This window comes from Silurus meridionalis, chromosome 24 (assembly GCF_014805685.1).
Source record: "Silurus meridionalis isolate SWU-2019-XX chromosome 24, ASM1480568v1, whole genome shotgun sequence".
In the NCBI taxonomy this organism is placed as follows: Eukaryota; Metazoa; Chordata; class Actinopteri; order Siluriformes; family Siluridae; genus Silurus; species Silurus meridionalis.
In genome coordinates, this window is record NC_060907.1 from 13997322 (window position 1) to 14020391 (window position 23070).

Genomic DNA, 23070 nt, shown 5'->3' on the forward strand with positions numbered 1-23070 from the left:
CTCTCTCTCTCTCTCTCTCTCTCTCTCTCTCTCAGTCGAGTTAAACATGCTCCTGAGGTACCAGTGACCACTGTCCCTGCCCCTCTCCTCGGATCTGCCCACTTCATCTCTCTTCGATTAAAGGCCACTCTGTGCAGCTGGGGATAGTTTCTAATCAGTGCCCTCGGGATCCATGAAATTACAGAGTAACACAGGAGCTTTGAGGGTGGATTTGGACTGTACTTAATGTCAACAGTCTGCTACACTGACTCAGTACTACAGTTTGAATTTGATCACCATCACTGCACACCTCAACATCGTTTAGCTCTAATGAACAGACATTCAGTGCCACCCAGATGAGAATGGGTTCCCTCTTGGGTCTGGTTCCTCTCAAGGTTATGCCTTATGGCCTTATGCCATCTCAGGGAGCTTTTCCTCGCCACACTCACCACCGGCTTGCTAATTGGAGACAAACTTACACTTAGCATATCTTATTCATTCTTTATTAAAGCATTATCTGTGTAAAGCTGCTTTGAGAGAAAGGCCATTGTTAAAACGGCTATACAAATAAAAATGAATTAAAGTTGATTCAATTTTATCATAGCAAGTCCATGAATCAGAAACAATTTAAATTGAATATAATAAAAAATGATTCTAAAATAAATGACATTATATAAGTATTGTAGCTCCTGTCTAACTACAACAATAATATGTAGTATAGATGTTGTATTATAGATGTATAACCACACTTAGTTCATTTATTCATTATAAACAGTATTGTCATCATACAACTAACATGGTGGCTCCAGTACTTGCCTTGGTTCATTGGATAAAGGGTTATATTATATTAGAATCTGATCAACTTTATTAAATAACTCATAAGTCACAGTGTTTCTGCTTCCCCAGAATGTAACTGCTGCTATTAATAGATACTATATACTCTATTTCTATAATTCTATTATCAGTGTAAATTCTATTTTCCTACTTTTTTTAATTTGTAATTTCTATCCTTCATTCCATTTTATGTCATTGACCAGTCATAAAAAAAAAAATTCAATGAATGATCCTGGTTATATACAGTGCATCTGGAAAGTATTCACAGCGCTTCACTTTTTCACATTTTGTTATGTCACAGCCTTATTCTAAAATGGATTACATTTATTATTTTCCTCAAAGTTCTACAAATGATACATCATAATGACAGCATGAAAAAAGTTTGTTTGAAATCTTTGCAAATTTAATAAAAAGAAAAAACAGCTATTTTCAGATCTCTCCAGACATGTTCAATCAGGTTCAAGTCTGGGCTTAGTCTAGACACTCCTTTGTTATCTTGGCTGTGTGTTTAAGGTCATTGTCCTGTAAGATGAACCGTTGCCCCAGTCTGAGGTCCAGAGCACCCTGGAGCAGGTTTTCATCAAGGATGTCTCTGTACATTGATGCATTCATCTTTCCCTTGATCCTGACTAGTCTCCCAGTTCCTGCCTCTGACAAACATACCCACAACATGATGTTGCCACCACCATGCTTCACTGTAGGGATAGTATTGGCCAGGTGATGAGCGGTGCCTAGTTTCTCCAGACATGACGCTTGACATTCTGACCGAAGTGTTTCATCTTTGTCCTTTAAGTGCCTTTTGGCAAACTTCAGGTGGGCTTACATGTGCCTTTCTTCTGAGCAGTGGCTTTTGACTGGCCACTCTATCAAACAGGTCTGATTGCTGAAGTTCTGCAGAGATAGTTATTCTTCGGGAAGGTTCTCCTCTCTCCACAGAGAAACCATGGAGCTCTTTCAGAATGACCATCGGGTTCTTGGTCACCTTCCTGACTGAGGCCCTTCTCCCCTGATTGCTCAGTTTGGCCAGGCTCCAGAAAGAGTCCTGGTGGTTCCAAACTTCTTCCATTTTACAGATAACGAGACCGCTGTGCTCATTGGGAGCTTCGAAGCTGCAGATATGTGCCCAGATATGTGCCTTGATGCAATCCTGTCTCGGTCTACAGACAATTCCTTGGACTTCATTGCATGGTTTGTGCTCTGACATGCACTGTTAACTGTGGGACCTTATATAGACAGGTGTGTGCCTTCAAATCATGAAGCTTAAAGCATGAATCTATTTTTTGTTATTTTATTTGTAATAAATTTGCAAAGATTTCGAACAAGCTTCTTCCACATTGTGATTATGGGGTATTGTTTGAAGAATCTTGAAGAAAGTTTTCTGGAAAAATTTTGGAAACAGGTTGTAACATAACAGAAAGTGGAAAAAGTAAAGCGCTGTGAATACTTTCTGGATGCACTGTACGTATTAAATAAAATTGGATTTTAAAATTATATTTAGTGCTACACCTGTATCAGGGGTTTAGGTGCAAAATCAAATATGTCCCAGGATACTACATTATGTGATTCAAATCACTGAAGTGCCAAAAATATACCTTAAAAATTCCCATTGTAATAGTCCAGTTATATTGACCTACAGTAAGTACTTTCAAATATTAGCTTTAATTCTGGATTAATAATAAACTTTTTGTTTAAGAAATGGTTCACTTCATTTAATTCTTATTACATATCCTCACCTGGATAAAAAAAATTAAAGAATTCCTCATAGAAGTTTTAATGATCTTAATGGTTATAATGGGAATTGTATTGATTTGAATGGAAACTGTATTTGGTCCCTCTAGGTCTGTAGTGGCAATTTGTTGCCTTCTACTGATGGCATGTAATGTCTAGTGGATACCATTAAGGCCTGGCAGAAAACACCAATAGGGACCGTTCTCACTTGGGTGACAAGAATACAATAGAAACTCATAAAAGTTTTAATGGTTATAATAGGAATTGTATTGGTTTTAAAATCGAACAGCTTGTCCAGTCATATCAATAGTAGTTCCCATTTTAAAGTCCAGTTACATTGACCTACTTACCCTGAAGCTCTAAAGCAGCCATTGGGTGTCAGCAGAGACAAGCCAAGGTTGTCTTTTATTTCTCTTGCTTTAACATGCTCTTTGCACTTGTCTGCCTGTTAACAAGCAACATGTTATCTCTGTTCCTCCACCATGAGGGCTGAGCTCACAGTTGCCATGGGCGATGTGGTTTTCACTCAACTGTTTGACGTCAGCAATAAAAAGCAGAAGTAGGCGTTCCTTTTCCATGCAACAGAAGGAGAAACTCACCTTACAATGCAAACAAGCATTACAAGTGTCGGCCGCATGCCACAGGCCAGAGGGCTGGGAGGCAAATTCTGTGGAAACAAACATTGAGGTACGTTTAACCTTTAATAATTAGATAGAAAGTATTTGTTAGTTAAAGTATGAAAACTTTAGCTTGAAAAGTGCAGTTTTGTCTCTTGCCAAGAGTGAAGGTAGATAAAGGAAGGAAGTTGGGAAAGTGAAAGTGCTATAAAGGTTGTGGTTGACAGGGGACATTTTGGGCTGTCAGTTATTCAGTGGGTTCCTTTTTTTTTCCACTGCTGAAACTTTACCTTGATGGTTAATGAGTGACTACATTCTCTTTTCTCTCACATTACCAGACAGGCCAGGGCAAGGTACGTTGAGACGAAACAACACATTTAGTTGAACAGACTGCGACTATCCATTCATTATGCAAGTGTCAAGTTTCTTTGTTCAAAAAACAAAGAACTTGGGTATCACGCTTCATGTAGAAGCATGGTGTATTCACTTGGACGTAGCTGATTGTACAAATACAGAATGTATTCACCTAAAATGGTTACTTCCTGAGTTGATAATTGAGCTGAAATTCCCACGTTACGAAAAGGATTGTTGTTTTTTTTGTGTGTAAGGAATAAAACACCTGAGGGTATGCGGGATGGTGCGTAGTGGCCCCCACTAATACTACTACTACTACTACCACTGATTCCCAAACATTTTCTCTCTCTCTAATGTCAAAAACTTGCCGACACTAACTGTATTTAAGTACTTAAGAGCAACCTATCATACATTTTATCTAGAGTTATGTTATAGAAAGGCAATGAAAAAAAATCCTCTTGGCACTTACATCAGAGAAGCTCTAAAAAGTTGCAAATATTCATTTTTTATTAAGTAAAAAAAAAACGTATCTTGTCATGTTTCCGGGAAACCTCAAACCACAAAACCCTTCATCCTGCAAAACTGTACTAGTTAAATAGAATATCTCTCACCATTAGAAATGACTGACACTGGAGAATCAGCTCACAGAAAGCTGCAGAATATGAATGATTTGTTTTAATCCATTTATGTCCACTATATGAGTCTATGTGAATGAGTTTCTACTGTAGAAATGATAATATATTGGAACAAGTGCATTAATATAGTTCTGTTGTTTGTTATAGAAAATTACTAAACAACGAATGGCCAATTAGATTTAAGCAATTAAACCAGTCAATGGTATTTTTAATGCCTGCTGTGCTACTCAATTGTTACTTATTTGAAACATTGATTTGGTCCACTATGATATCTTAGAATTTTCCGATTCATATGGATGTGTGGATTTTGCCTTGAAATTTGTTAAAAAATTCTGCTCGGCAACAAAATAAGGTCTATGACAATTTTTTTTAAATTCAATTAACAACTTTTTGTACGTTAATTAGAATACATGTGATAAGTTGCTTCTTTATGGCTCTATTTGAAATCAATTGCCTATTTAAATCCTTATAAATTCTAGGAATGTTGCAGTATTTACAAGAGATTAGAACATAAGCTCCATATAAAAGGGGGAGAAAAAAAAACCTTGAAAGTCTAACGATTCCTATTGGAAATCAATAGACAGAGATACCATGTCAATTACAGGCCTAATGCGGTTCTTACTGGCTTAATTTCTCTCTCGATATGTGTGTGTTTGTGTGTGTGGGGTGGTGGGGGTTAGTGAGTAAAGGAAAGAATGCATCATCCACACCTGGCCATACTTCAGTTCTAATTTTGTGTGACTAGGCTTCGTCTCTTTGCCTTGCCGAATGCTTTTGATATGTATATCACCAGACACGAGGCTCGATCAAACAGGCCTTGGGGGGACACGGACTTATTGCAAAGGCTCAACATCATAATCAAAACATCCAACAACCTCGTTTCCCGAAAATAGGTCATGGTTGATAACAAGACTGCTGATATATATCATTGCAGCACCATTAGCTTTTCCATGAGGAGTATAGAAGCGATGGGTGGTGTGCGTAATGTGTATGTGTACGTCGAGGTGGAAAAGAGTTGCTGCTGCTCTGCATAACGTGTAATGATAGGCAGAAGAAGTTCAGCCTTGTGCCAAGAGTTTGACCGACTTCGAACTTGATAAACATTATGTCAGAGGCAGGGCAGAGCAGATTCCGAGCTTGGATTTATGCAAGACGTGGTCTTCAGCAGCAATGGGTCAAAGTCTGCTTAAGATCTACTCTATGTTTGTACAGCACTGCATAATGTATCCTGCTGCCTGGGGTTTTTAGATTGAGCGCATTGCAGTTGTAAAATAGATAAGAATATACTCTGTATAATTTTTCATTTATGAATATTTTTCTTAATTGTTTCTTTATTTTTCATTGATTACATTGGTGGAAAAAATGTGAACCAAAAATATTTACAAGGACATGCTAAGTAACATTGAAATCATTTCATTTCAGACTATTTATGCTCATTAGGGGAAGTTGTAGTCAGGGCCAGGGCACGCTTTAATTTAAAGATTCATAAGGTCTAAAGTAATGATAAATTCCTCTGACTTCACAAACCTAATCCAGCTATTCAAATGTTAGGCCTTTTTATTTAAATATGCACTATAATGTTTTGGATATTTTAAAGCCATAGAGCTTTTTTTTCATACCGAGCTGACATGATGTGGAATTTGACTAGTTTTTAGGTTAATGAAGTTCGGATTCAGCCATTCAATTCACTATTGAAGTGAGAGCCATTGCATGAGGGAGAATAGATTTTTACGCCGACATACCTCAACATGAAACAGAAACGTAGGGGGTTAAACTTAGTGAAACTTTTCCCACCCACCATTTCCGTTTCTGTCAGTTATAGTGCTTAATTGTGACTAAAAAAAAAGTTCTTTAGAAACGGTCTTTCTCAGCAAAGAGATAGCTCATCTTTGGACATGAGAACGTTTTTACTTGCCTTTTCCATACCGTGCAGAAAAATAGGATGGATTCATTGTTAACATTGAATGAGTAGGTTGTAGAAGTTGGTTGCAGGAGCTTAAAAAAAATGCATCTATGCGGCTGCTTGTTATGGCGCAAAAGTTTCTTCTTTGCTTCCTCTAACTTTTACACTCAGCAGTGGGGGTCTTTGAGTCAGACTGTCAGACCATACTGAACAAACAGCAAACCAGAAAAGGTTGTTAAAAGCTAACTGTGCAGTATCGTGATAGAAACCAGAACAAGCCTCATACATTTCACACTATTTCCACATAATCACACAGTTGAGCGCAAGTGGACTTTTATTTTTGATCATCATGTTCAGAAGCATCCTGTTGTCTAATTATAAGAGGGCTTCTGAAATTTATTCAAAACATATTCTTTCCAGTAATCATACAAAAAGATTATCAACAGGGTAAAATGGTTCTAGTCTATTCATTCTATATAAAAATATACAGGTTGTACAGATCTTTGAGGCGCTGTTCGGTTTATTCGATGCTTTCACGTATTTTTGGGCATTCTGTCAATCATTTCACATTATCAGCATGTTAGTTCAAGCGGGAAGTCAAGAAATATCAAATGATTTGTGTGCATTTATTTATAGAAGATATATAGTTTGATGCGCAACGCTAAATAATCAGAATACTGTGTTGAAATCGGCTTAAAAACTGTTCTACTTCAGAAGTAGGGATTTTACACTGTGGCGAGATGTGAGATATCTTAGTTGTCATAATTGGGGAGCACATTTCTGATATGTTCAGCAAGTTCTGAGAAAACGTAGACTGCTGCTGCTTGCAATTTTGAGTCAGTGATTCCCAATTTGGACTGCATTGTATTTTTTTGATGGCAAATTAGAATCAGATCTGTTACCTGTAGCTGATGTAGCTTATTCTTTTTCGTATCATTATTATTATTGTTATTAGTTATTAGAAGTTATAGTAGTAGAGGTGATGTTTGTAAAGAGATCACTATTGATACACATACAGTAGTTGTAGAAGTAGTAGTGGTGGTAATGGTAGTGGTATTAGTAGTATCAGTGGGGTCAATACTATCAGTAGTGGGAAAAATAGTAGTAATAGTAGTCGTTATAATAGTAGTAGTTATGGTGGAGGTAGTAGTAGGTGTGTGGTTGTACGATAGAGTACAATATCAATGTGTACAACTTGCATTCCTTTAAAAGAACTACATCTGTTAAGTTATTAAAAGATGAGAGATTAAGATCTATGTACTATTATTTCTAGCTACTAAGTTTTTCACTTCAATCGTTCCCTAGCTTCTCGAAAACACCCTGATGAGTATGGTCAAAGTCTATAAAATTAGGCGTATAGAATGTCCAGAAACGCTCTTCATTAATAACTTGATCTACACGTATTTTGTTGCTGATGAGAAGACTCACACCGTGAGGCCTCTCGCTCAGAGCACCGCTGTTCGTTTCGTTTCCTGCTATAGAACGAGCAGCAGACAAATATTTTCTGCCTGCGGATCTTCCAGAGAAGAGAGAGAATACATATTTACACCACAGTCTACCGTACACACAGACACAGGTGGGAGAACTATGGGAGAACAGAAACATAACCCTAGGGAGGTAAATGCCTCGGAGCTGGAGGCAGCTTTGGTAGTCCAGGTGTGCCTCGGTTGTCAAGGTGCTGTCACCATGCTTACGTCCTGTAACATGACACGGAACGAGGGAGTGGTAAGGTAAGGGGGGAGGGGAAAATGCAAGCGAGAGAGAGAGAGAGAGAGAGAGAGAGAGAGAGAGAGAGAGAGAGAGAGAGATTTTCATAGGACAACAGCGATGGAGTAGCTCAAAACAGGATTTTCAGGTAAAACCCAAAACATTTACTTATGCCTGTGTGTTTCCAGACTGTTAAAAACAAAGGGTAAACAAGAGATGAGGGTCATTATATAGTGATCAAATCGGGACAAGAAAAATTGTTTTTGGTTGACAATCCGTCAATGGAGCAGTTGATTCTACAGAAAGTATGCTGACATGTCAGGTAATGTTCAAACCTCATAATCTGCATTAATCATTTTAGTGTAGTCCAAAAAAAAAGCGTATTTTGCTTAACTTTTAGGATACTGCTCTGTGACCTAAGAATGTGAACTGAGTTCATCTTGATTCACTGGATGGTGGTAATCACAGTTTATAAAAAAAAAAAAAGTATGTAGTTTGGTTGGTTGAGTCAATTCATATTTATCATGAGCTCATTGTACATTGTCAGTTGATGTTGGAGTATCTCGATTAGCATCGCTCATGCATTATGTATTATAGTTTCTTTATGTCCTTATAAGCAAACAATGTTTATTATTTACTTAGTAGACCGTTAACACATGTTATGTGGACGTCTATTCACTGCCACTGTAATGGATTTTTTTTTTTACTTCAACCACCAAAGAGTCTGTGACTGTAACATGATCACCAGAACACCAAGCAATGAATCAATATCTTTTTAAAGCTTTTAAGAGAACGTATATAGAGTATATTTAGGGCTTTTGGTTTGTATTGGTTAGGGCCTTTCCACCATCATGCCTGCAGCTGCTGTTTTAACCCGCTCTAGCTTGCCGTGACGTCGACAGTACATTTCCTTCCTGTTTCTTGTGTGGTATGTCTACAAAGAAAGATAAGGGAGCTAGTGAAGCTAGAGCAGTCATGGAGGACGAGTGAGAAAGGCTGTTTACACAATGCGACAGAACCGGGACTGATGAAACAGTGAAGGGAAGGAGAAGCAACCTTAAGTTGTAATGTAACGTGTACTCTGAATTTTTTTGGTCTGCTGATCGAGTAGATATGGTGGAACCAGTTACGTACAACTGTTTATACTTGCGAAATATGCTCTTAGTCTGAAATGTTCTAAAGAATACAACTTGACATGATAGCAAACAGCAGACTTAGGTTATCATTGGGAGAAAAACTAACTTGTAGGGTTCCTCTTTTGCAGATTCCCAGCTGCTTAACCACTGGAAACAGCAATGAACTGAAACTTGCCAGTGCCTCTCTGGTGCTATTCGGACATGGATTTTCAAACATGTTGCCTTTTCATAGAGCGTGAAGTGTGAACTGAGTCAAATTCAAACTTTTTGGAACTGAAACCAGCGCCTGTACGCCGAAAAAAAGGCCCACTGTGATGACTTCTTAGGCATATTGCTTGTGTTCAACATGGCCGCTGTGGTTCAGCAGACCGAGGGCGCCTGGGATGGCGCAATCAAACAAGAAGACGACCCTTTGCAGGTAGTATTACCAATTCTACATTTCACAATGCCTTTCTATAAGTCAAAAGTGATACTAAACTAGTTGTCGTCCAAAGTGAAATGGGGGTTTAAAATGCTGAAAGCCCATTTCTATTTTCAATTATTCATGTGCTGCTTCACTGTGTGGGCAACATAATGAAAGCTGCCATGACCTTGATTCACTCAACCCAATTCTATTATGAAGTAAGCTAATGCTGATGACAGGAGGGGTTTTCACTCATTGCTTTATGAAGAGCTGTCTGACAATATTCACCAAATTTCATCTTCCTTTCCCTTCTTTTTTGCCCCTCCAGTTGGCAGACCCATCCTCTTTCCCAGCCGTAATTGTGGAGCAAATGCCACATAGCCACCTGCTCAATTATTCGGGTCTGACTTGTGACCAGCCATTAAGACTGGGTTTGGACCGAGATACTGTTGACGACTTGACACAGCTGACAGGTTGGTGCACAAAATGATTTCCTCAGAAATTTAAGGAGTCTTTCATATCACATTTTTTATCACTTTTTTTGTGTGTGTGTGTGTGTGTGTGTGTGTGTGTAAGCATTCAATTGCTTTTAATGAAAACGAATGCTGTACTTCCAATGCATACTGTATGAATTCACTTCAAATTTACACACAAACATCTTTTATCTTTGTACTCATACAGACGCTTCCCACCTTACATACGAGTTGCGTTCCTAAAGACCGTTCGTACCATGAATTTGTTTGTAAGTTGTTAATGTGTTCGTTATTGACTACGCTTATCTCCTAATGGTTTTAGAGCTACAAATACTATCAAATAAACAACAAAATATGCTTAAACAAATCAAAATAATCGAAATACTGCAAACAATATTTTGTATTAAGTAATAATGATATTTTACTTTAAAACATTAATTGGCCTGAGTCCAGTGTGCATCATTCAGACTCGTTACGGTAGACGACTAGCTCGTGGCAGCTCTTCTTCTCAATCGATCGTTAGATAGATAGAACTCTCTCTACCGTACTCTTGTTACGGTAGAGAGAGTTCTATCTATCTAACGATCGATTGATCGATCTATCAAACAAGATGATAATTTAACCACAGGGCTTGCAAAAAAGCCGCAATATTTCTTACCATAGATACCTTGAAGCTGTAATTACCAACAAGTTTACAGAAAAGTCTTGTTAATTTGTAGTGTTGCAATACTTTTTCTCCAAACATTTTACTTTTTTATTTATGCTTCTAACTAAAAACTATTTGTCTATATTTAGAAGTACAAAGTCAAAAGACATGTATATAATAATATGAATTGGACATATGCACGGGACATATATTAAAGGAAAAAAAATATGTATCAGTAAAAATCAACCCTCAATGTGAAATTCAAACTAATAAAAATGAAAAAAAAGGAATTAAAGCAAGCTGATGCCCAAGTTCATCTTCTTAACTTACAGATACAAATATTTAATTCAACAAAATGTTAACTTATGCCATACAGGATATTTAAACCATTGTGGACGAAGCTTCCGAAGATTCATTACACATACATTACATTCCCTAAGTATATATATTTATACATACATATATGCACATACATACATGTACAATGGAGTTTTGTTGAAGTAGCTTTCTGGGTAACAGTTTATATGATATATGGGATATTTCCCACCCTTTCATGCAAAACCATTCGGTTCCATCAAATTGTAAGGGCATTTATTACAGGTCTGGGTTCTGGTAGTCATTTAAAAATCTTTTAGTTAAGCTATTAGTTTGTTGATTTGGAAGTATGATTTGGGTGACTGTTGTGCTAAAAGGTGAAGTTTATTTTCATTACTAGCAACATCAACTGATATTTGTGGCTAGTCATGGTTCCCTCAATCTTGATAAGCGCACCATGCTACACAAGGGGTTATGATGAGTGGGTTCTTGTGGTGATATGCGTTTTTCCCCATTAAAACCATTTTTTTTAGTTTTGGAACTGGTGTACCTTGCAGAAATGTTATCATCTGTCCATAATACATATTGCCACTGAGGTGATTTATCTGAACTTCAATATGTTTAGGAAGAAATAGCTTCTTAGCCAACTTTCCCCATTGCTTAGACATGAAGAAATATGTGAGGAATTTGAGAGTTTGCTGTCACATAGGATTATCATCAGGGGTGTAACGGCACACGGAATTTTTCGGTACATCCGTTCTGGTTCAGTACACCAATGCTAGCACTATGGGTTCTTCAGCGTTTTATGTCCATCTTCAAGAATTTTTGGTATAATGGTCAGATAATCCTGCAGCCTCTTTCAATGCTGCTGTTGGTTCTTTTAGGAGTTTTTGATGAGTTTTTGTCTTGTCTTGTCCCTTTTATACATTTTGGAGGGATGCCCTGATCTGTGATGGCCTTTTTTGTTTTCCATGGTACAACTAATGTCTTGGAAATTCTTTTATAACCCTCCTTCTGATTGATACCTTTCAACAAGTGCCTGCTTTGTAAAGCTCTTTGCAGAGCATGGCTTTCAACAACTGAGAAAATGTGTAGACATTCTTTAGAAACAGCTGATCCTTATGATGATTATTACTCTCAAACATGAGATTGAATGTGATTGGTTCATTCTGAGCACAGCTTCATCTCGGATTATAAAAACACTTGTTTTGCAAACAGGTGACTTTTTTATTTCCTTTTATATTCACTTATATTATATAATTAGAATTTTATATTAAAGGTGGAAAAGACATGATTTATCTTGGTTTTAAAAATATTGGCTATTTTTATAGGGTTTTGTAGAGTAACAGGCTAATAATGAAAGTCATTAGGAGTAAGACAGAGTACATGTGTGTGAATAAGAGGGAGGGCAGTGGAGTGGTGCGGTTGCAGGGAGAAGCGGTGGAGAAGGTGGAGGAGTTCAGGTACCTGGGGTCAACAGTGCAAAGTAATGGAGAGTGTGTTACAGAAGTAAAGAAAAGAGTGCAGGCAGGGTGGAGTGGGTGGAGAAGAGTGGCAGGTGTGATGATTTGTAATAGAAGAGTATCTGCAAGAGTGAAAGGGAAAGTTTATAGGACTGTGGTGAGACCTGCGATGTTGTATGGTTTAGAGACAGTGGCATTGAGTAAAAGACAGGAGGTGGAGCTGGAGGTAGCAGGGCTGAAGATGTTGAGGTTTTCATTGGGAGTGATTTCGATGGAAAGGATTTGAAATGAGTTTATTAGAGGGACAGCGCATGTAGGACGTTTTGAAGACAAGGTGAGGGAGGCGAGATTGAGATGGTTTGGACATGTGCAGAGGAGGGACATGGGGTATATCGGTAGGAGAATTCTGAGGATGGAGTCGCCAGGAAGGAGGAAAAGAGGAAGACCAAGGAGGAGGTTTATGGATGTGGTGAGGGAAGACATGCGGGATTCTAACATCATGTATATTACATGTAACTGATATATGATGTATGACTTAGATAACTGATCATAAAAACATTGAAATTGTGGGCAAATAAAGCAGTGTAAAAGTAAAAAGAATAAAAACACAGTTGTAGTAGCACATCAAATTCTCTTAGCTGTTGATTATTTTCCCACAACTGCACACTTTATATTTTGGATGTGGTCTATATAAAGTGGTACATGCAAAAGGAAAAAAAAAAAAAAAAAACGTATACAAAATATATAGAAAAATACAGATGCTTGTGAGGAAATGACAGTTTATAGCTGCTTTAGTGCAAGTGATAACAGGAACTTACATGGTTCGTTGTTTATATCACACACCGAACAGACATAACATTACGACTGAATAACATATTGTCTCTTCATCCATTCACCTGCTAGTGGTTGGGATTTATTCGTCAGCAAGTGAAAATTTTGTCCTTAAATTTGATGTGTTGGAAGCAGGAAAAATGGGCGAGCGTAAGGTTTCGAGTGAGTTTGACAAGGACCAAATTGTGATGTCTAGACAACCAGGTTAGAGCATCTCCAAAACTGCAGCTCTTGTGGGATGTTCCCAGTCTGCAGTGGTCAGTATCTATCAAAAGTGGTCCAAGGAAGGAACGGTGGTGAACAGGTGACAGGGTCATGGGCGACCAATGCTCAGTGATGCACATGGGGAGTGACGGCTAGCCTGTGTGGTCCGATCCAACAGACGAGCTCCTGTATCTCAAATTGCTGAAGACGGGTCAGAACTGTTTTGGCAGCAAAAGGGGGGCCAACACAATTTAAGGCAGGTGGTCATAATGTTACGCCTGGCAGGTGCATATTACATGTAACTAATGTATGATGTATGGCTGATAATTGCTAAAATAAATCATGGACAAATGATGAAGTGGAACAGAAATTAAAAAAAAAAAAAAAAAAACATTTCTGAATGTTGATTTATAGGAAAGAAAAACCTTTTGGCTGTTGATTATTTTCCTACAACTGCACGCTTAATCTTTTGAATGTAGTCTATATGAAGTGTCTAAACATTGCATTTACATTGCAAGACGTTTTTAGTGTTTAAATGTAGCCATTTTATATAGAAAACCCTGTCTAACTTTTTGTTGATGAAGGTGTAGCAGAGGAACAGTCAGTCCTACGCCATAGTAAACACAAGCAGGCAGTCAGCAGGTCGAGGTTACGCGCCTTCCTTTTGCAGTCTAGTGCACTAGTGGAAAGGGTGCTCCAGCCTTGGGTTCCACCCTGTGTAGGGCGCCTAGATAGTGAACGAGGAGTATATTTGAGACACAGCTTCAGAGCCGCACCCCGGGCCAAGTACTCACGTGGACGGCCAACAAGGACGCAGCAGCCTGGAGCATAAACACTGAGGTCGGCGCTGTTTCTCCACTACAGAGCGCCGGAGTGTGAGAAAAGTGCCAAAATGTAAGCGTTTAAGATAGTTTGAACAAAACTACGGCTCCTGGGACCAGACTTCAGTCCATTCGCACTTCTGGTAGTGTTTCAGTACACTTCAGAGTGAGTACTTTGCTGAGAAATGTGTGTTTTCTGCCTGAACTAACCTACTGCCCTTAATACAGCATATAATATAATATAATATAATATCATGTAAATCCTCATCAGCTTTTAAAACTACTCTTAATATGTATAGTTGTCATGTAGCTGTTTATACTCCACCCAAATGCTCTATAAAAAACCTTCAGCTGTTGGTGAGTAAAGTGTGAGAAGTGTTTGGCTTTCAGCTGACGTTGATCTCAGCCCCTAGAAGCTTCTTCTTCTGTGTGTGTGTGTGTTAAATACAGTCCGGGTATGACACAACATATGCATGCACAAAAGAGACAGAAAGACCATACATGCAAAAAAAAAAGTGAAAAGAAATAAACATGCGTGCAAAAGGGAAGAATATATCAAATAGAGAGACTGTGCATGCAAAAAAAGAGGAGAAAATAAAAAAGATTACATGCAAAAGGAAATAAATGAGGCTGTACATAAATAAAAAGTCAGAATGTATATGCTCAAGGGAAAAAATAAAACAGACTACATGCATGTGGGAAAAAATTACAATCAAATGGAGAGAATGCACGTGCAAAATGAAAAATTCAAAAGATTACATGCAAAAGGGAAAAAAATAAAGCAGAGACTGTACATACAATAAATACAAATAAAATGAGACCACATGCTAAAAGGGGGGGAGGGAGACTGTACATGCAAAAGGAAAAAAAAAAAGAAAGCAGAGATCAGTTGCTGATGTAATGTATTTGTTTATCTTTCAGTGGAAGCTTATCAGAGTGGTAATGAAGATGCCATGATGGAGAGTGCAGAAGCAGCTGAAGCCCTGATGAACATTGATTCCGCTATTCCTCTTTCACTGGATGAGAAGCCGATCCGTAAGTGTTTGCGTTGTGCAAAGAAACTGACTCGTAGCTGGTGTATATGTTACTGGTCATCTGATTAGCATTTCTAAATCGTCCATAGTGTGTGAATGAGTGTGTGTAGATGTGCACTTTGATGGGTTGTTATATAAGGTTTCTTTTGAGTCTCCTAGAATAGACTCGGGTCTCCCATGACCTTTATGGCGACTGATCCTTCATAACATTATGGCGACTGATCCTTCATAACATTATGGCCACTGATCCTTCATAACATTATGGCCACTGATCCTTCATAACATTATGGCCACTGATCCTTCATAACATTATGGCCACTGATCCTTCATAACATTATGGCGACTGATCCTTCATAACATTATGGACACTGATCCTTCATAACATTATGGCCACTGATCCTTCATAACATTGTGGACACTGATCCTTCATAACATTATGGCGACTGATCCTTCATAACATTATGGCGACTGATCCTTCATAACATTATGGCGACTGATCCTTCATAACATTATGGCGACTGATCCTTCATAACATTATGGCGACTGATCCTTCATAACATTATGGCGACTGATCCTTCATGTCATTATGACCACTGATCCTTCATAACATTATGGTGACTGATCCTTCGTAACATTATGGACACTGATCCTTCATAACATTATGGACACTGATCCTTCATACCATTATGACCACTGATCCTTCATAACATTGTGGACACTGATCCTTCATAACATTATGGACACTGATCCTTCATAACATTATGGACACTGATCCTTCATGTCATTATGGCCACTGATCCTTCGTAACATTATGGACACTGATCCTTCATAACATTATGGACACTGATCCTTTATAACATTTGGCTCTCGTTAAACTCTCTCAAATCTTTACGCTCACCCATTTTTCCTGCTTCTAACACATCAACTTTGAGGAGAAAATGTTCACGTGCTATACACTATACAGGTCATAATGTTACGCCTGGTCGGTGTACGTGTTTCTTTATTCTCTATAGTCTATCTTTGTATTCTGTAGCATTACAGTTGTGCTCACTATGGAGCCCGAACCTGTTCCAGCATGACATAATGCGCAAAATAGGCATGGTTAAGCAAGAGTGGTGTGAAAGAAACTCCTGCACTGAGCGCTAACCTCACCCTCGATATACAACTTCGGGATGAACGGAAAAGCTCCTACATGCATCTGCAAATCCCTATCTCCAAAAATCAAGGTTATTATAACGGTAAAAAGGGATTACATTTTAGAACGGCATGTTTAAAAAGCGGATTTTGCGTTGGACGGTGATTTCTGTCAAATCTTTTACAGTGCTAGAGTTTATCGCATCGTCTTTCGAAGCTGGAAGAGGAGTCGAAGGTGATGAAGGTTGATGAAGAGTGCAGCCAAATATAGATTTGCTTTCCTGGTCAGCGTGTTTTGCTAGCCATCGTGTACGGTCAGGTTACAAGCACAGTAGAAATATCAGACGCAGAAGTGCGATGTTTACAGCGGTAGCGAATCGGCCTTCCAAGAGGTTTTCAGTGCAGTCCGCCTTCCAATGCACTGAGGTTGCGGGAACATGATTTGGATTCATGACGAAGGAGCTTATGAAATCCTACCTATTCATTTATGTTTTTTTCCTGAGAGAAATCGTAGGCAAAAATCTCTAGACTTGTGAAAGTTGATAAAGACGAGTTGGAAATAGAAGTGCGTGTTAATCGGTATTAGGAAAAAGTTCGCATTGAGTTAACCACCCAAAATTATACCATGACTAACTGTGAAACTAGAGCAACCCAGATTTTTTTTTTTTTTTCTCATAGTAATTTACCTCAGCTTGTCTTCTTTTTGAACCCAGTTTTAAAATGCCTGCATTATCAATCATTCTTAGCAGCCATGTTCATATTTCGCTCTTTGTTTTTCCTCCGATCACGTAGCTCAAATGTTTTTCTTGACGTCATCTCTAGTAGAAGGTAACCAGTATTTCACGGACGGTGTCGTCGGACAGCAACAGTGGATCCACCTTCAAAAAGGGTCTCTGCCTGAGGACAAACCGAAGGCTAAAAAAGGTGACGAAAGCAGCTTAATACAGACCCTGAACACGATCTAAAAATTGCATCCACTTTTATTGTTATTCATTTATATTGGTGCCTTTCGTGACTCTCAGGTAGAAGGACCAAACGACCAAGGGCACATTCTCCAATGCCTGATATAACTATTAAAAAGAGCAAGGACAGCAAAGGTGAGGCTTTAATATAGATGTTAGCGTACGCAGTTTAACGCATGTTAATAATCGTCCTCGCTTATACGGATGTTACATTTTTACTTACCTGCAGGAAATACATTGTACCTTTGGGAGTTTTTGATTGCTTTGCTGCAGGACAAGAACGCTTGTCCCAGATACATCAAGTGGACCAATTGGGAAAAGGGCATATTCAAGCTTGTGGATTCCAAGGCTGTGTCACAGTTATGGGGCAAACACAAAAACAAACCAGACATGAACTATGAGACGATGGGAAGAGCACTTCGGTAGGTTTTTTCCCCATTCACGCTCTGTTTGAATGAAAGAAACCAAAACAAAACATCAGTCTAGGATCCATGTGAGAAAAATTATATATTCATGATTTGCCTCGTTGTCTCTTCTAACAGATACTACTATCAGCGTGGTATCCTGAATAAAGTCGAGGGGCAGCGACTGGTGTATCAGTTTGCCGAGATGCCAAAAAACATCGTCTACATAGGTGACGATAACGACTGCCCCGGTGTCAACAACATCAGCATTTCAAATGAGGATGACGATCACTCCAGTGAGGCGTCCATCATTGAACTATCACCCTTTAACTTCCCCCCTCCCTCCCAATCCAAATCGCACACTTACAAGACACCTGTGAGTACCAAAATCCGTAAGGCTGTGAACGGAGGCCAGGTTAAACCAGCTAACTTCCCCAGTGAGGCTCCAGGAGCCACCAAACCAGCTCGTTCATTAGGTCTCATCCAGCAACAGCATCTACCCATTGTTTCTGCAGAGATGATTAAAACTCTCCAGAACGTCCAGTCCATCCAGCCAGGCCAGCACGGCTCGGTTTTCCGCACGGCTCAGCTGTTGGAAAGCCTTCGCGACAAACAAGAGAGCATCGAGGTCAAGCAGGAGCAGCTGGAGGTTCAGCCAGAGGGTCAAGCGCCTCAGATCGTTACGCTCCAACTGGTACCTGTATCTTCCACTGACGAAGGAATGGAGGGATCTATAACTTCCCCTCAGTATATCATGCAAGCTATACCAGAGACCATCCCAGAGGAAGTAACCCTTTTAGTACAGAGCGTCACCTTGGACAAGGCGTCTTCAGATTCTTGCCAAGACGTTGTCAAGGAAGAGTGCGAAGGAACCGTCGTCTCCAGTTCAGCGTCAAGCGGCGCCTCGGTAGTGACATTCGCCGGAGGGCAACAGCTGCTTTCTCAGCCTTCTGGCACCGTTATTCATTCTGTAGTTACGGCAACGGAACCAAAGCTATCAAGTCAAATTAGTGACCCAGACCCCAAAGAGGTTTGGGACACTCCTGAAAACTCCCACGATGTCCCACACAGTCCAGACATGGAAAAGAAGAACCTCCCGGAAATAAAGGTGGAGCCATTAAGTGTGGTCATTCTTAATGACTCATGGGTGGGTTACACTCCCAGCGAAACCACAGAGTTGTCAGGCTAAACTCAGGCTAGACTGTAACCTCATGTTGTCCAATGCCATTAAAGCCTTACTCATCACATTCCTTTGGGACTTGCACATGCACTGGAATTTACAGGCACTCCTTTTTTTTTTTCATCTGTCTTTCATTGTTTGTTTGCACCAGCTTTGCCTTGCTATGCCATGCAAAGAATATTTTTTTAGGAGGACCAATCATTCTTATGCAGCTTATTCTGCCCTTTAAATCCTCTTTGCCTTACTTAAGTGCCCTAAATCATGTACTGCAATGTTGTTCCTCAGGGTTCTCCTCTGACACAACGGGTAATGTGTCGGTTACGTCGCCATGTAATGGAAGGCCAACTGCAGTCACCTTTTCCAGAGCTAGGAAGGACCTAATGATTTTTTTTTTCTGGATGGTGACTTTATCCTTAGCAAATCTATTACCGAAGCATAAAATGTAATACTTGCGATACTGTATGTAGACGCATATCTACTTTGGAAAAAAAGCACAGACAAAAAAAAAAAAAAAGTGCAGACGTGGTAACTGATTAAATCGGTATTTTACAAGCGTTCATTCATACCTGGATCAAATGGCTTATAAATAATAATAAAAGCTGTATTTTTATTGACCAAATAAAATGTTGCTTAAAAAAAAAAATAAAGCTTTTTTTTAATTATTATTTTATTTTTCAAAAAGCTGACCTAGTGCTGTTAACTGTATTGCTGTAAATTGTTGGTTTGAGAAATATATATATATATATATATATATATATATATATATATATATATATATATATATATATATATATATATATATATATATTTACGTGACCAAAATGGAACTGAAAAATTCAGGTGTTGCGATAACGTGACAATCATTTCATGTTGCTTTACTTACCATAGATGTTCATCGTGTTCAAAAAAGAGATTCCCAATCATGCACTGCAGCCTGGTGTGAGAGAAATCTCGATAAACATTCCATATCACAAGTCGTATTCGTCGTATACGTTTTATGGATCTGTCCAGGGTCCTGGATTTAGGCAAATGGCTAAAAAAAATCAGGTTTTAGATTAAACACTATAAACTGGAAAAAAATTTGGGGTTTACAATTTGCATTTCAAACACAAGGAACTGAATTTTCCTGGAGGTACAGATTGTATTCGTCAATGCATAAGTCAAAACCTTTATAGGGTTCTCAATATAAGGTCTTTTGTTCCCACCAAAAATTTTTATATATTGACAATGTCTAAAAATGTCAAAAATTACAGACTTTGCAAACCATTAAAGTAACCCCATAGCTGAAAAGATGATGGATTCCTTTTCCAAACCTACCGACTAATATCTCCTCTTTTTCTTTCTTTTCTTTTTTCTTTTTTTGTATATGCCAGTTGTTTAATCTATAATCTTTTTTTTTTGTCTGTGTAACATGCTGTAGTTCTGATAACTGTAAAGGTTGAATGTGACTCCCATTTTATTGATCATTTTTTTTATTTTTTCTATTGGAAAAGCCTGTATAATGCTCATGGATATCAAAGCCATAATGTTTGTTTCTGATTAAATGTCATTAAAAATGCCTTTCTTTCACTTTTTTATGGAACTGTTTTGCTTTCAGTAGGAAGTTTTTTTCTTGATGACATCATTAAACAAACCTCGAATACACCTTATGTTCGTTTGTTTAGTTTTTGCCGGTGCCGTAACATTAATGCCTTTGGTTATGTATTCATGAAAATATCTTTCGCCTTTTCATTAAGGAGAATGATTTTTTTTTTTTCCCCGTCTTCTCAGCCTGCTTTCAATGTTGATTTGAAGCTGAAAGGCCAATGTGATTTAGCGACAGACGGAATTCAAGTTAAAACAAACCAATAAATGTTTTAAGGGGAAGAAATTAAGAGATAAAACGTAGAATAGACTGGTTCATATGTTGCGGTCTGATAATGGATGAACAGATCCTGTGTTTTGGAGCCGTGATCAGTATATTTGTAATGTTTTATGAGTATTAACTGTTTGACTTGCTGGACTAAATTGCACAATATAGCATGAGTACTGTATTTTAGAGCGTTAGCTGCTGTTTCATGCTGAGTGTGAAGTTGTGACCACAGGGCGTAGCCAGTAAACCTTGCACTTGGCCTGGTGTTTTTTCTCTTATTGTCTTTTAGTTTCCTTTTATAGGATCCCCTTTTTCTCAGCAACTGCAAAAAAAAAAAAAAAATAGAGGCGGCAACACCTTTTTTTTTTTTTTCTTTTTTTTTTGTCTCACTTGCAAATTATAGGGTGAGACGTACAGATATACTGCTAAAACTGTCCATTGATAGATTGATAAATTATAAAGCACACACCCATAATGTCTATATAAACATCCCATTCCACATTCAAGTCCATGTTTGCTGGTGTAATAACATCCACTCTTCTGGAAAGATGTTTCACTAGATTTTAAAGTGTGATTGTGGAGATTTGTGCTTATTAAGCCACAAAGACATAAAACCATGTACTGATGTAGGGAAAGGAGGTGCTAGATAGGGTTCAGGTCAGAGATCTGTAGCAGGCCACTCTTAGATCTTCTACTCCAACCCATTTAAACCAGATCTTCATTGAGCTGGATTTGTGTACAGGCCATGCTGGAGGTTTTAGATTTTATTTCATGAGGTGAAAAACTAATGAAATTAAAAAAATTGCAAACACAATATAAAAAAAAAATCTTCTTCTTACTTTATTATTGTTCACTATATTGCAGGAAGTGTTCCTTTCTTTTTTTTTTTTTTTTTTGCAGACAATTTTCTTGCTTTCTCGTTTTTTGCAGTCTTTTGTCCAAAGAAGGGAAAAAAGAGAAAAAGGTAAGTACTAAAAAGAGAAAGAACAGGAAAGGGGAAATAAAACCCTAATGAAACCTTAAGAATGGAACCCTAAGGACCTTAGGATTTATGTACACCGACTGTGCAGCCCACACTTCATGATAGATATAGATATAGACAATTTTTGAGACGATGTCCATTGTAAAAAGCCTTACACAAATAAAATGTGTGCCTCTGAATTTGTGGTAACAGTTCGATGACAAACAACATATTTCTGCAAAAGCTAGGTGTCCTAATACTTTTTGTCCATATAGTGGACAATATAGCATATAGTATTTTTTCTGGATGTGAAAAACTCTTCAGAGAACCACTGAGAAGCTGAACAGCCGATGCCTGCAAAAACTTAGGGTAGGTTAGGACTCTGAATTTAAAACCATTTTATGTTTATATGTATACATGTTATATAGCTATTATCTTGTTAATACACAGCCAACAAGTTGTAGTTTTGAGTGTCCTAGTTCAAGTGACGAAGAAATTTCATGCTCCTGCATCCAGACACCACAGATGTGTGCCTCCAATTTTGTGATATGTTTGGGAAAAGATCAGTGGTTTGTTTGTTTCTTTTTTTTTTTACGTCAATTATCGTATCTCGTCACGCTCAATGAACCTGGCGCCCACCTTCACCACCCGGAGGAGTTTCCTCACTCGTACACTCAGAAAGGAGAGGCGGGGTTGGGTGACGTCACATCAGCCTTCAGGGATTCCTGTAAGAGAGCTAAGACCTGGAGTGACGTCACGTCAGTAAGACTGAATCCAAATTCAAACTATGGATGACAAAAAAAAGGAGCCGAATTCAGAAATAAAGGGGAAAGAAGTAGGAGGAAACGTGCAGAAGATAAAGGTGTGTATGCCGCTTTATCGCTTATCCCAATGTAAATTTCCCATTTGGATGAATTATCTATCTATCTATCTATCTATCTATCTATCTATCTATCTATCTATCTATCTATCTATCTATCTATCTATCTATCTATCTATCTATCTATCTATCTATCTATCTATTTATATATAGATATATAGATATAGATATTTGGCAATTGTGCAAATAGACAAATGCAGATAATTATGTAGCGTATGTACATCATATATATGTGTGTGTGTGTGTGTGTGTGTGTGTGTGTGTGTAAACATATGTACAGTGAATAAATATAAGGGCTATAGCAGTGCAGAGATGTGTGGACATTGTTAAGAAGTACAATTAAATGGTTCTAAGGCTGTGGCATTTAAGAAAAATGTGCAGACTGTATATCACTTGGTTATGATATGTTGCCTGCTATGTTTTTATGCACAGAGCAACAATTTTTATTTTTGTTTGCATAACATTATAATTTATAGTATGTAGTTTATCATAATGTGTGTAGCAACAATTAACAAACCAATTACAACTTAACTGGTCTAGTTGGATTGTAGTTTAATAGCACTTATTGATTTGTTTATATATATATATATATATATATATATATATATATATAT

General features: G+C 38.1%; 1 protein-coding gene across 9 annotated transcripts; it reads left to right on the plus strand.

Moving 5' to 3' along the window:
• The first annotated feature begins 2964 nt into the window (after positions 1-2964).
• On the plus strand, positions 2965-19428 carry LOC124378025 (ETS-related transcription factor Elf-1-like). 9 transcript variants are annotated; one of them, XM_046837481.1, is made up of 8 exons: positions 2965-3228; positions 9022-9311; positions 9625-9769; positions 14971-15084; positions 17043-17141; positions 17240-17314; positions 17409-17601; positions 17722-19428. In XM_046837481.1, the coding sequence occupies exons 2-8, from the start codon at positions 9240-9242 to the stop codon at positions 18770-18772; spliced, it is 1749 nt and encodes a 582-aa protein (XP_046693437.1). In that variant the 5' UTR covers positions 2965-3228; positions 9022-9239; the 3' UTR covers positions 18773-19428. The 9 variants fall into 9 exon arrangements, with proteins under 9 accessions (XP_046693437.1, XP_046693436.1, XP_046693432.1 ...); XM_046837480.1 differs by having other exon boundaries at positions 2966-3228; positions 17040-17141; XM_046837476.1 differs by having other exon boundaries at positions 2970-3228; positions 17010-17141.
• Positions 19429-23070: the final 3642 nt, after the last annotated feature.

Bases quoted from the DNA above. Each gene is read 5' to 3' on its own strand.
- LOC124378025 (XM_046837476.1), top strand. From the start codon at position 9,240: ATGGCCGCTGTGGTTCAGCAGACCGAGGGCGCCTGGGATGGCGCAATC. The intron at 17,315-17,408 runs GTGAGGCTTTAA...ACTTACCTGCAG, and splicing joins AAAGAGCAAGGACAGCAAAG to GAAATACATTGTACCTTTGG. The intron at 17,602-17,721 runs GTAGGTTTTTTC...CTCTTCTAACAG, and splicing joins ACGATGGGAAGAGCACTTCG to ATACTACTATCAGCGTGGTA.